Here is a 12,067-nt window from a genome sequence, read left to right as displayed (position 1 = left end):
ACGAACTTCGGACCGTCATTTTGGTTATAAGTGGGCTCGAATCTATGAGGTGCGACACAATCATCGCACTGACTTACAGCGCCTTTGAAAACCCTTCTCCGCAACTAGCATGTCTTAGTCCCCGTTGGATACAAACACGGAACAACGCGATCCAGAACTTGAACCAGAAACTATAGAATGTGGTTCACTATTCTACGCCAAACTATTTCAAAGCCCGAAAATCATAAATCTTGCGAACGGACAGCTAGACGAATGTGTTATCTAAGTTTTTTTTTTAGTCACAAGGAATTTACAACTAGAAACTTTGACTTGACCAACTGCGATTCAATGTGGAGATGGAAAATGCGATTTTTTCTATTTACGTATTTACAAAACACACTGCAGCACCGGATCATTTTAGCAGGAAGTAGGTACAGATTAATAATGAAGCGTCGCCATAGCTATTAGCAATGAAAGAAAAAATAAGGTGAGGCATAGAAGAGGCGAAATCGATATAGACGAGAAAAAGAAAACTTTAACGGCATTGTTTTTCCTTTCATTAATTTTAATCGAAGAATGTGTATTCGCTTCAAGTTCCAATGCAAAATCAGGATGATATACTTACTTTAAGCATCGGACAGATCGCTGTTCGTCCGTCACAAGGTCAGGCTGCTCTTCGCGCGAGCGGAAGGTCGAGTCTTCGTCAAGAAAAATGCGCCGGGAAAGATCAGCGCCCGCTTTTTGTACAGAGTTGTTATCGCCTCCCGTGCGAGCGGAAGCCGACCGCAGGAGAAGCGGCGTCTGTATCCGATTCGGTAAGATTCAGATGCACTTCCCGTCTCGCAATGTTTCGATGCTGCAAAAGTCGGGTTCTGTTCCGTGGCAGTTGCCAAACCTAATGCGGAACACTATACGAGGCGCGGGAGGTTCGAGGTTGTAAATTCAATGCTATCTGAGCATGTTGCAGCATGGAAATTTTCGGAAAGATAAAGCTTCGGGAATTGTGTTGTTGCGTTGTGTGTTTTATGGCACATAAGCAACTCAGGCTATCGTGCACCAAACGCGAGGTTAAAAGTTTACGTTTTTTATTATTGTTTTTGCAATCTATATGGTTAAAACGTTTGCTTCGTTTGAAAACCTAAAAATGGAGGAAAAATGGACAAGTCCATTTTCACCTAAAAACAGTGTTGGATGGAATAGTATGTGTTCATAGTAAAGCACTGCAAAATGCGTTTACTTTAGTGTTTAGACCCGCCGTGGTGGCTCAGTGGTTAGGGCGCTCGGCTACTGATCCGGAGTTCCCGGGTTCGAACACGACTGTAGCGACTGCGTTTTTATGGAAGAAAAAACACTAAGGCGCCGGTGTGCTGTGCGATGTCAGTGCACGTTAAAGATCCCCAGGTGATCGAAATTATTCCGGAGCCCTCCACTACGGCACCTCTCTCTTCCTTTCTTCTTTCACTCCCTCCTTTATCCCTTCCCTTACGGCGCGGTTCAGGTGTCCAACGATATATGAGACAGATACTGCGCCATTTCCTGGCCTCAAAAACTAAATATTATTATCAGTGTTTCGATTTTTCTGCATGAAAACAAAACATGGTTTACTGTTATCTCTGCATAATTCACATAGGGGCTTGTCTTGTTTTGTCAGTATGAAACTATGTGGAAGGTGTGTGTGCCCTGTACGAAGACGGCAGAGAATCACTTCCTTGAAAGGCTCCTTGTGTGTGCAAGACTTCCATTCACCTAAATCTGACATTACCAAGTGCTTCGAAAATTGTGTTGATCTCTTTATTTTGGTGGTGGTTTCCTAGCTTATTTACTTCTCTATTTTTTGTCCTTGTCTCTTTTTTTCTTATCAAATATCCATTCTTTGCTCCAGTCGTGTTTAGTTACCCGTTCTTTATGTCCTCTTGCGGTTATTTGGGAACGGTTATTACATTGTTGGTTCCTGTTGCTAAGTTCGGTGAGCTTGCAAGTCAGTCAAGCTCCCTGGGTGTAGACTTCTTCTCAGCCGCTGTAAGTGTAAGATTACAAATGGCAAATTAAAAAAATGGCGGACGATTTAGCGCGATCAGGCCACATGCGAATTAGGTGCTCTAGCACATTGGTTCTCACTTCGGTTTAAGTTCCAGGCTCCGTTTTCGTTGCCAAGCAGGGTTCAGACAAAGATCGGCTGTCACAAACGTGGCAGCGTTTATGCTTTCTTGTGTCTTGTTTAATTCAACATATGTAAGCTGCCAGTGTGGTTAAAATATTATGTGCTTCAAGCTTTGGGATATCGTTTTGTTCGATCAGGCGTACGAACACGCGGCATTAGCTGTACATGGTTCCTCTGGCCAACCACCGGAGACAGAGGAGGGTGTGCGCGAAGCTTTTCCTGTTTTGTATTTTTCTTTTCTGGTCTTCAAGGTTACCTCTAGCAGTATGTAAGTAAGGGCGAGAGTGTCTCTTGTTTTGTTTGTGATGCATCTTTTTCAGTGGCAATGCGACCCCAATCACGTCCCCCAGCCAAATTGGCCCTCGCCCCGCTGTAAAAGGAAAGCCAAGCAGTATTAAAGTGGTGTGTGAACGTGCGCAAGGTTTCAGGGGTGAGGTGATCGGAAAACAAAGACAGTGTCCCCGAGAGTTTCCATAAAAAGAGGCCCGTCCGTTACCCGCTTCAGTCCGCTCCTCGGAGGGTACAACCGCCGCCGAGCAATCCCGGCACTACAAGCCGCCGACAACAACGCATCTCCCTTGACAGCCTGCTAGCTCTTCCGGAAGGACCCTCACCTTTGCGAATGGACGGTCGCTGCGCCCTCGATCATAGTATGCTTGTATCCAACCTCTCTTCAATTTAGGTTCTCGCTTAATTTCATTATAACTCTGTCATAGTTAAATGGAATCGCTTCTGTGTAATTTGCATGTACTCTAGATGCAAAGTGTAAACAAGTGTGTATACAATACTCTGTTAGTAACTGTAACATCGTATTCATTGATTAACGTAATACCACGTTTAATTTACCTGCGCGTGTGTTCGTCAGAATGTATCTGTTGTTCTCGCTACCTGAATTTGGGGCTCTGTCTCGTTCACAGCGCCGAACATAAACCGGCTAACGCTGGGTGTCAACCTCCACCCCCTTTTGTATCGTTTCGGGAAGGTGCTTCGCATTTCTCCTGAGCCGTGACATCGGCGAAATAGGAATTAAGTTCCGCATTAACGATAAGACGTGATAGCGTTAATGGGCTAATGCCCGGCCATATATTCGGAATCGGTCATTCTTTATTTTACCTTCATAGATCGCTGGGAGTCCTCATACCACTCCTGGCGCAGTGGTGCAACGGCCCTGCGATGGCAGGTGCTCCCAGCGGCGGGCCTTGTGAGACCCAGGTTGCTTTTCCCGAGCAACCTCTCGCGACCTATCATTAATCGAATTGCCGCCTGCCACAGTGGCAGTTTGCATGGACAGGACAAACAACGGCGAAATCGGCGAGTCGGGGTTCTAATGCTCTTGGCTTTTTTAAGCAGTATGGCCTGAGTAAAGACGCAATCAACTCTGTGCTAACGCACCAAAATATCATCATTGTCACCACGATCATAGTCGTACACGTTACTGTTAATTATAATAATATTCACATCTCTTAAATTTCTGAAACTGGACGCTTGAAGTCGGCTCCGGCCATGAATAGCCACGTTATGTGGAAGTTCGCCACACAGGCCTCTAGGCGCGGAGAACCCTACTGGACCCCGGGGAGCACTCTGCACTCCCCACAAATGGGCTGTATTCTGCGACTCAAAAGCAGCCCTACAATGTCTTAATTCTGCATTACGCCATGGCGATCACTACCAACTCGTAGCTGAATTAAGACATCTTCAACACCATGCGCAGGAAGAGGGTCATGACATCGTTTTCCAGTGGATACCGGGACGCTGTGGCATTGTCGGAAACCACGCAGCTGACAGTGCAGCTCGATCAGCTCACGGCAGTGCAAACATTGTCCAGATACCGTTGACAAGCGCCGACGCAGCAAGGCATCTGCGAATGCTTGGCCGAAGTGAGCTTTTAGCATCATGGTCTTCTCCTGGAAACTCTGCATGCCGCCTGCACCGCCTAGACTCAACTCAGTCCTCCATCCGGCTTCTCCCGCTGCGATGCTACGCTGTTGTGTCGCCTGTGGCTGGGAGTGGCGTTCACAAATGTCTACTCCCACTTAATCGCAATGGCAGACTCTCTTGCGTGTGAGATCTGTGGGTGCGATGAGACAATATAACACCTTCTTTGTAACTGCCCTCGGTTTAAGCGTGAGCGTGCCCTCCTGGCTGCAACACTCCAACGTTTAGATCCTCGGCCCCTTACTGAAGCCAAGATTCTGGGTCCTTGGAGTAAGCCTTAATCGCAGAGGACAGCTTTGAAGGCAATTTTCAAGTTCTTAAAGGACTCAGGACTGAGTGCAAGCTTGTGATCTATTAGTGTGTTCCCTGTGTACCCAGCAAGTACTCTGCCTCCATTCCCCTTCCCACGTGTAGGGTAGCATACCGGGCGTTGCCTAGTTAACCTCCTTGCCTTTCCGTTTCTCTCTCTCTCTCTAGATGTGAAAGACCGTAATCTCTCGTGGTCACTTCAGATCAAAAACTTCGTGAGATGATCAGTGCAGCATCGCTAGTTTTCAGTTCATGGCGGGAACACGGTGGGGCAGCGACTGCCGTTCAACGGTTCTGCGTTAAAAAGCCTACGTTGAAGTAACCTTACGCTGCTGTCTACTGGTGCTTCAAAGATTATCTCAAACAAGGAAAGAAGATTCTCAAGGCCACACAGAACAGCTGCCTGCGGATATGCCTTGGCCTCCCAAAGGGTTCCTCTGCATCAGGAACAGTAGCGGAAACAGGCTGTCTGCTGCTAGATGTGATTACCGCCCAGGAAACTATGCGTACCTACCTCCGGCTTGTTATCCAACGAAAGAGGCAGTTCCTACACCGTGTTCACCTAACTCACTGCAACCCTGACTTTGGCCAAGCTGTGCTGCTCCTGCCCCTCCCTACTAATGATCAACCGCAGAAACTACTACCTTTGTCCTTTCCTCCCTGGACACCTTTGCCTCTAAAGGTGAAGAATTTTATTCCAGGTGTGAATGCAAAAGGCCGCATGCCACAGGCAGCGCTTCTGCAAGCTACTGTAGCCTACTTAACCGATGAATATACACGGCATACCAACACCTTCACCGATGGTTAAACACTCAAGAAACCTCTTGCTGAGGCCTTTATGTGCCCTCGACACGCCATGTTCTTTCTTACCGGCTGCAGCGGAAGACATCCTCTGCGACAGCTGAGCTTTACGCGATTGAATAAGCTGTTTTCTATATCCTGCACTGAACCCACGGACTATTGGTTATCTTTACCGACCTCAAAGTATCTCTGCAGATCCTACCTAACCTGCTGAAGAACACCAATCATCAGCCCATTTCCCCTGACATCGGGTATCTACATAATTTAGCTATTGTTGCAATTCACTGCATAACATTTCAGTTAATACCAGCACACTGTGGCATTATCGTCAATGAAAAACAGATGAAGCGGCCCGTAACGGCCACCAATATCATTTATTGACAACTCAGTTTCTTTTTGTGGTCACCTAGCACTGAAGCTAGGCTTAGCAATCACCCAGGCAGGCTGAAATGCTACAAAGTTCACGAAGAGATGGAGTTCACCATGAAGTACAGAAGATGCCACGAAGAACTACAGATGCAAAAGGAAGACTTGGGCTGTGAAGGGTTTTAATGGAAAGCCTAAGCATGGAGAGCCGCTTGCAGTTTTAACCAGAACAAGTCCTGAAGTCGCTCGTCACTCCCAGGAGGCGGTACATCAATATACGTTCTCCACTTTGTGAGGAAAGACAGCAAGGGACCCATCTCTGCCTCGTCAATACGGGTCTTCTGGATAAAAATGATATGCTCATCTCGCTCCGACTCGAACAGGCGGTGCTGTGCGAGAGTCAATTCGAACATGCACCAGCGACTGCGACAGAATCCCTCGCTGACGACAAAGAGCGACACCCGGCTCTGGGAGAGGCAGCGGCAGATGTTCTCGGAGATCGGAATTCCTGGAATGAAGTCCCGTTCGGCGACGCAAATACGAAAGTGCATTTGTGAGGACTCCAGCCGAGCTAGGAGAACGTTCCTAACCCAGCTGGCGTCAGATATGTGGTAGCACAAAAATGCGTCCCACAGAAAACGGCCACTGCCCTGAGACTGGCGTTTGTAAGTCGTTATCTTGACTCGCAAGTATAGAAGTGCATACATTAAGTACCATCTTTTTCTGTACAAGCCGTAGCTGACTACAGATATCACTAGAACGGCGAGGATGAGTGGTACCCCTACCAGCGCGTACAAGTCTAAAGGGGTGCATTTAACCTCGTTCCATTCTACAGCTTCTACTTTCAGACCAGCATACATTTCAGGTACCGTACAGAATGTGACGTCAGCCGACGCTCTAGCGCTAGAGTTCAGAAGAATTTGGAGGTTCCTCAACAAGCAGTTGTCACAGTCCCAGCTACCGTTCGAAACATCACTAGTTCTAATGTTGTGTAGATCGTGCAAGATGTCGTCGTCTATAGTGTACATTGCGTTCGATGACAGATTAAGAGTGTCTAGGCTGCCCATTAGAGAGAACAACGGTGGAGTCCAGTTAGAGATGAGGTTGTTTGATAAGTCTATGAACCTAACCGGTGTCCCCGTGACAGGCGGTTCCAGAGTGCGGACCTTGTTGAAAGATAGATAAAGTGACTTCAGGGATTGGAGGTTTCCAAAAACTTCTCGGCCAGGAAGAACGCTAAGCCAGTTTTCCTTGAGGTCGAGCATCTCCAGCCGCTTCAAGCCTTTGTAAGCTGCTTCGCTAAGCGACGCTATTTGGTTCGAATGCAAATGGAGTTCACGAAGGCCCTCCAGGCATATGAATGGGGAGCCTTCGATTGTTTCGATGGAGCAAGCACTTAAGTCGAGAAGCATCAAGCTAGGAAACGCACAAAGTGCTTGGTCGTGTAATTTCCGCACCGTTGTTCCCGCCAAAAGAAACTCTGTGACTGAGCTCTTCTGGCGACATGGTTCTGGGCAAAACTGAAATGTAGCGTTCGGAGGAACTTCAGTATCCGCCATGTTTAACCGGCGCAGTCTTCGCAACGAAAAAATTGCGACAGGAACAGACCCAAGCTTGGTTCCCACAAGAGAGATGCCTTGTACGTCCGGTATGAGGTCGAATGCGTCAGGATGCACGGCACTAAGCGGAGCATGAAAAAAATCCAGCTGATTCAGATATCGCATGTGTGCAATGTCATTTCGCTTTATCTGCTTGAAGTTGCACCTATAGTAGACGACGCGGGCTACCCGAACAAAGGCAGCAATCCTCATTGCTGCCGAAGGAATGCTTTTTACGCTTTCGGCGAAGGTCACATTCATGACCTTGATGGCAACCTGCCCAAGGTTCCAGTCTTTCAGGAGAGCTATAGCTAAGAAGAAGTCAGAAATTATTGCAGGAATGTTTCCAGGGAGGTTAGGAAAGGGATTGTAGCGTATGAAACGGCTCTTTATGCCGTAAACTTCACAATCACGTGTTCCATTGAGCTGCGACTTCGAGCAGTTCGCAACCCCAATGTGCACTGGTTTTTGAAACGTCAAGTCAGCCGTACACTGCCTGATGAAAGCCATGAGGGAATAAACCGCAATGGGGCCAGCCCAGCCGCGAGAACATACTACGAACTTGTCGTAACGGTCTTCCAAGTCGGCCGGGAAGTCATCCCATTTCTTCACCGTCAACTGTGCCAGGGACAGCGAGGCCCTGTCTTTGTGCACAGGGGTGTCAGACACTAGCTCCTCTTCGAGAGTCATGACCTCGGGGTCCGACGGTATGAACCAGAGCTCCGGCGGCGCCGAGATGAGGACTCTGCACAAGGCTCTGACTCTGCCGTCTGCCAGGAGGGAGGTGTTGCATTTTGATAGCGGAAGCAGCTGCTCGTCTCGGTACTTCGATCCCGGTCCGCAGGGCAGCTCGGCTGTGTTCCCGCTCCAGATTACAGCGAGAACATTAAGCACAGTGCCAACACGGAGCCACATCCTGCGTTTGAAATTGGACAGGTGTTAGCGCCGACTTCCCCCGTATAGATGGGGGGAAGCCGAATAAGCTATCGCCTGCAGAAGCTTCGAGAACTTTTACTCTTTATGGAAAGCCAATGCCAGCCATCTCCGAGAAGCTCTGCGTCCTCGAGTATGCTTCTGAATTTGGTGAGTGGAATGCGTTTGCTGTTTGTTATACGCTTATACAAGCAACATGTGTTTCATGCATGTGTGAACGATTTGTGCATCATTTGCAGCAATGTTTACTTAAGAAACTACGCCTATTCTCTATGTGAAGGTGTACCCCTCAGTCAAGACAGTCGTAAACTTTTGGGTACATGCACTCTTTACACCCTATATGCTGAAACCAGAGTATCTGTATTTGCACTCTGATAAGATACAATGACTAGACACAAGCTGTGAAATGTACGCTCGAGAAAGCGCCTGAGAATGATCCGTCAACCAACACAAGTGCTTATTTTTGGGTGCAGCCAAGTTTCCAAAACACTCGGTTAACCTTATCGCCCTGATGCCATCTACTCACCTACTTCTTTTGCCTACGCTTGGGAAATGTTCTTTGTAGGCGAATATTTCTAATAAAAGTCAACTGTATGCTTTGCAGAAAAACAAGTGGAATTCCTCCGTCGGTTATTATAACCAGCGCTTACCCCCTATACATTAGTTATGAAGCTGCCGTAACTGGGAAGCCGAACCCGCTCACCCGCTTTCTTTTTGAGCTGCTAATAAATACGCACTTGAGAAGCACTCATTTCACGACAGGAAGCATTCAAAAGTACGTTGGAACTTACCTGCAGCCGCACCCCTAGCGAATTTCGTCCGCCAGAGTTTCTCGACGCAGAAGCCCTAACTTGAGTCATCCAGAAGAAGCGCGTCGACGAAGCGATCGCAGCAGTCTCTAACTCCAATCCGAAACAGCTGCCCCGTTTGCGGAAGCCAGAGACAAGAACAGCGACGCCTGTCTCTAATCAAGTGCGATGAGGGCGTACTTCCTTTTCTGCCATGTATTGGCGCAGCCGCGCTGCGCTTGGGGTTGTCGAGTGCACCCGTCGACACTTTCCTTCATTCCGCAATCCACTTTCACGGCGTGCGAAACTACGGCATTACCCTCCAGTTGGTGCCCGGTTTTGCACCCCCCTTTTCTTCTTGCCGTAAACTGGCTTCCAAACGCGTATTTTAGTGCGAAAGCAGTACTTCACGAGGTCTAACTGGTTCACCGTGTTTGTGTGACGCTTGATCTTGAGGGTGACCTTCGCCAAACCATAAATAAAATAAATATTGCCGCGAATGGTATTCAAACCCGCGGCGGCGTGAACAGATCGGCTTCACTGGACACTGCATGAGAGCACTATAGGCTATTGTGTTAAACTGCAACATAGTCTTGCGCTGAGCATTGCACATCGTCGTCTTAATCAACTAATACTACTATCGAACTAACATCGTCGCCAGCCGTGCCGACGACCCAGCAAAGCAAGACCAAGAGCCAACCAGGATAAACACATGGTTTCGCACGTCTACTCTGTTTAACTAGTTTAAAATCCTACCACTTTCTTTAAAGCTCTGTCAGTACATACATATGATAACTCAGATCAAAGCTCGAGGAGAAAGTAATAACGAAGGTCTCTAAGACGCGTGAGGAGCTTTCTAGGTGCTTTCTACGTGAAGTTTCATGTCTGCCAATGATCACATCATTTTATTTCCACAAGCACTGGTGTCCAACTTTCACTCCCAAAACTGTGTTCTGGAAACACAGACTACCCGCCGCGGTGGCTCAATGGCTAAGGCGCTCGGCTACTGAACCGGTGTACCTGGGTTCGAACCCGACCGCGGCGGCCGCGTTTCGATGGAGGCGAAACGCTAAGGCGCCTGTGTGCTGTGCGATGTCAGTGCACGTTAAGATCCCCAGGAGGTCGAAATTCTTCCGGAGCCCTCCGCTACAGCACCTCTTTCTTCTTTAATTCTCTCCTTTATCCCTTCCCTTACGGCGTGGTTCAGGTGTCCGCCGATATTTGAGACAGGTACTGCGCCATTTCCTTTCCCCAAACACCAATTTTCATTTTTTATCACAGACTAATAACCGCGATATCAGCTTCAGCTGTTTCTCAAGTATCCTCAGGACTTTTGTCCCCTACAGTGCGCGCGGCTGGCTGCTGCAAATGAAAGCTTAAGTAACCAGTAAAGGGAAATTTTGGCTTATTTGAAAGCACGCCATTTTAAGATTGTGTTGTTAGCGCTCTTTGGACGCTCGACGCTGAGCTTTTCAGCATATGTTAATTAATTTCCAACTGGATCTAACAGTAGCACCCTTCTAAACCAGTACGAAATTAGGGCAACGTGACACGAGCACCACCAGTTAAATATAGCCACGCTTCCGTGCTGGAGGCCTTTGAACACAGATTTGTTGTAAGGAGTGATAGCCAAAGATGCGACTGGTCTAAGTGGACAAGCGCGGATCCACGAGCGATGTTACTGCCGCAAAGCCTGTAATCTTTATTTGTCTGTGCTCAAGGCCGCCGGCACGCGGCTTTATCACTTCGTCAGTGACGCAAAATGCGACCAGATTTGTCTGGAATGGTCGCACTCAGGCAACCGATTATACTTTGTTCGAGACTTGTTGTGGTTAGTTTGCACGCCGTACCTCGCAAGTTCGTTGTGAGATTCAAATTGAGCACGGTCTAGAGCGGCGGGCATTCTGTTCGACTGTATCGCATTGTGATAAGACATCAGCCCGCCTGAGCTCTAGCTTCTGCTTAAATAGCTGCCAATTTTTGGAGGAGTCACCTGTGATGCGAAGTGGGTCCGGTGGCTTCAGAAGAACCGCCCTTGCAGCTTCTGCTGACCCCATGCATCGTCGCTCTGTTGTTAGAGCATCGGGCGCGAAATCCGGAGGTCGTGGGTTCAGATCCCACTGTTGACACCATGTATCGCGCTCTGTTAACGACGTAATGACAGACAGACATCCGGAAGGCGCCTTTATTTGTGCTCGGTTATACGAGTATAAGCAATGCCAGCCCGAATGGCGAGGGAAACGATAAGGGGGCGTGCCTTGCGCGTGTGGCATGAGTTACTCAACTCAAGGGTTGGTGTCTTATCACAATTTGATACATTCGACGACCGCCGAGCACGCTTATTGCTATCGCCGGCGCCAAGTAATTCAGTTCTTTGTGGGCCAAGGTCCGCCCAATAAACAGTTTCTTTTGGAAGCCCTTTCGGCTGTCTTCCACACTACCGGACTATCACCACTACTGCGCGACAATATTCCATAGCTTTCTTTTTCCACGATGCGTTTATTTTTCTAAGTCGTTGAGTCGCTTCGTTACTCCGAGCGCAGCACGTTTTGTTCTCAGTCATAATGATGTTGATTCATGCAGTAAATACGCATGATCAACTGTACATCACAGCGCAAAAAAAAAACTGGCTTTGTAGATTACTGGTTTTTGCGAAGACATATCGGTGCATCAATGGCGACTCAGGAAGAAAAGTGTTAAACAAGTAGCGTTAACAACAATGATTCATTTATAAAATGCATGATTTGGCACAAATGAGGTATTCAAGCACAAAGAGTTTTTTTTTTTTCGCCGGCTCATTCGCTTACGAGAAATAAGCGCCGGGAAGTGAGGTGCAAAATGAGGAATTGTGCAAAGGGACTGTGTGTCGTCCGACACGGCAGTCACGTGCATTCTAGTGGGAAACGCGCGAACGTTGTGATGGAATCGTGTCGTATTAATACCTACCTTTGCAATCGCTATTACTTTTCATCACAAAGAACGTCACTTCATATCCTCTGGAGCGTGACAGTATGATGAATTATCAGTATGGTGAATTTATCAGTATGGTGAATTGTCTGGCGGCAGCCTGTCTGTCTTTCCTCATTCGGAACTTCTTATCGACAGCCGTCGGATCCAAAGTTGCCATAGAAAACGCTACCCGCCATGCAAGGTAAGGAGCATTAAGGGCAGAAATCTGCTACGTCTACAAAGGCGCC

General features: G+C 47.9%; 2 protein-coding genes across 2 annotated transcripts in view; both read right to left on the bottom strand.

Moving 5' to 3' along the window:
• Positions 1 to 12,067, bottom strand: part of LOC144095252 (uncharacterized) — a 30,891-nt gene that overhangs the window by 5,991 nt on the left and 12,833 nt on the right. Inside the window, exons 4-5 of the mRNA XM_077629034.1 lie at positions 4,713 to 4,821; positions 605 to 780 (exon numbers count right to left, since the gene is read on the bottom strand). Coding sequence (XP_077485160.1) covers positions 605 to 780; positions 4,713 to 4,821 — 285 coding nt within the window. The remainder of the gene's footprint in view (positions 1 to 604; positions 781 to 4,712; positions 4,822 to 12,067) is intronic.
• On the bottom strand, positions 5,541 to 8,982 carry LOC144136780 (toll-like receptor 2 type-1). The gene is made up of 2 exons (XM_077669404.1): positions 8,874 to 8,982; positions 5,541 to 8,065 (listed from the first exon to the last, which is right to left on the bottom strand). The coding sequence occupies exon 2, from the start codon at positions 8,062 to 8,064 to the stop codon at positions 5,746 to 5,748; it is 2,319 nt and encodes a 772-aa protein (XP_077525530.1). The 5' UTR covers position 8,065; positions 8,874 to 8,982; the 3' UTR covers positions 5,541 to 5,745.

This window comes from Amblyomma americanum, chromosome 6 (assembly GCF_052857255.1).
Source record: "Amblyomma americanum isolate KBUSLIRL-KWMA chromosome 6, ASM5285725v1, whole genome shotgun sequence".
Lineage (NCBI taxonomy): Eukaryota > Metazoa > Arthropoda > Arachnida > Ixodida > Ixodidae > Amblyomma > Amblyomma americanum.
Note: the sequence above shows the minus strand (reverse complement) of the source record. Positions and strands in the feature narration are given on the sequence as shown.

Excerpts from the sequence above, each read along its gene's own strand:
- LOC144136780 (XM_077669404.1), bottom strand. The coding sequence starts at position 8,064 with ATGTGGCTCCGTGTTGGCACTGTGCTTAATGTTCTCGCTGTAATCTGG.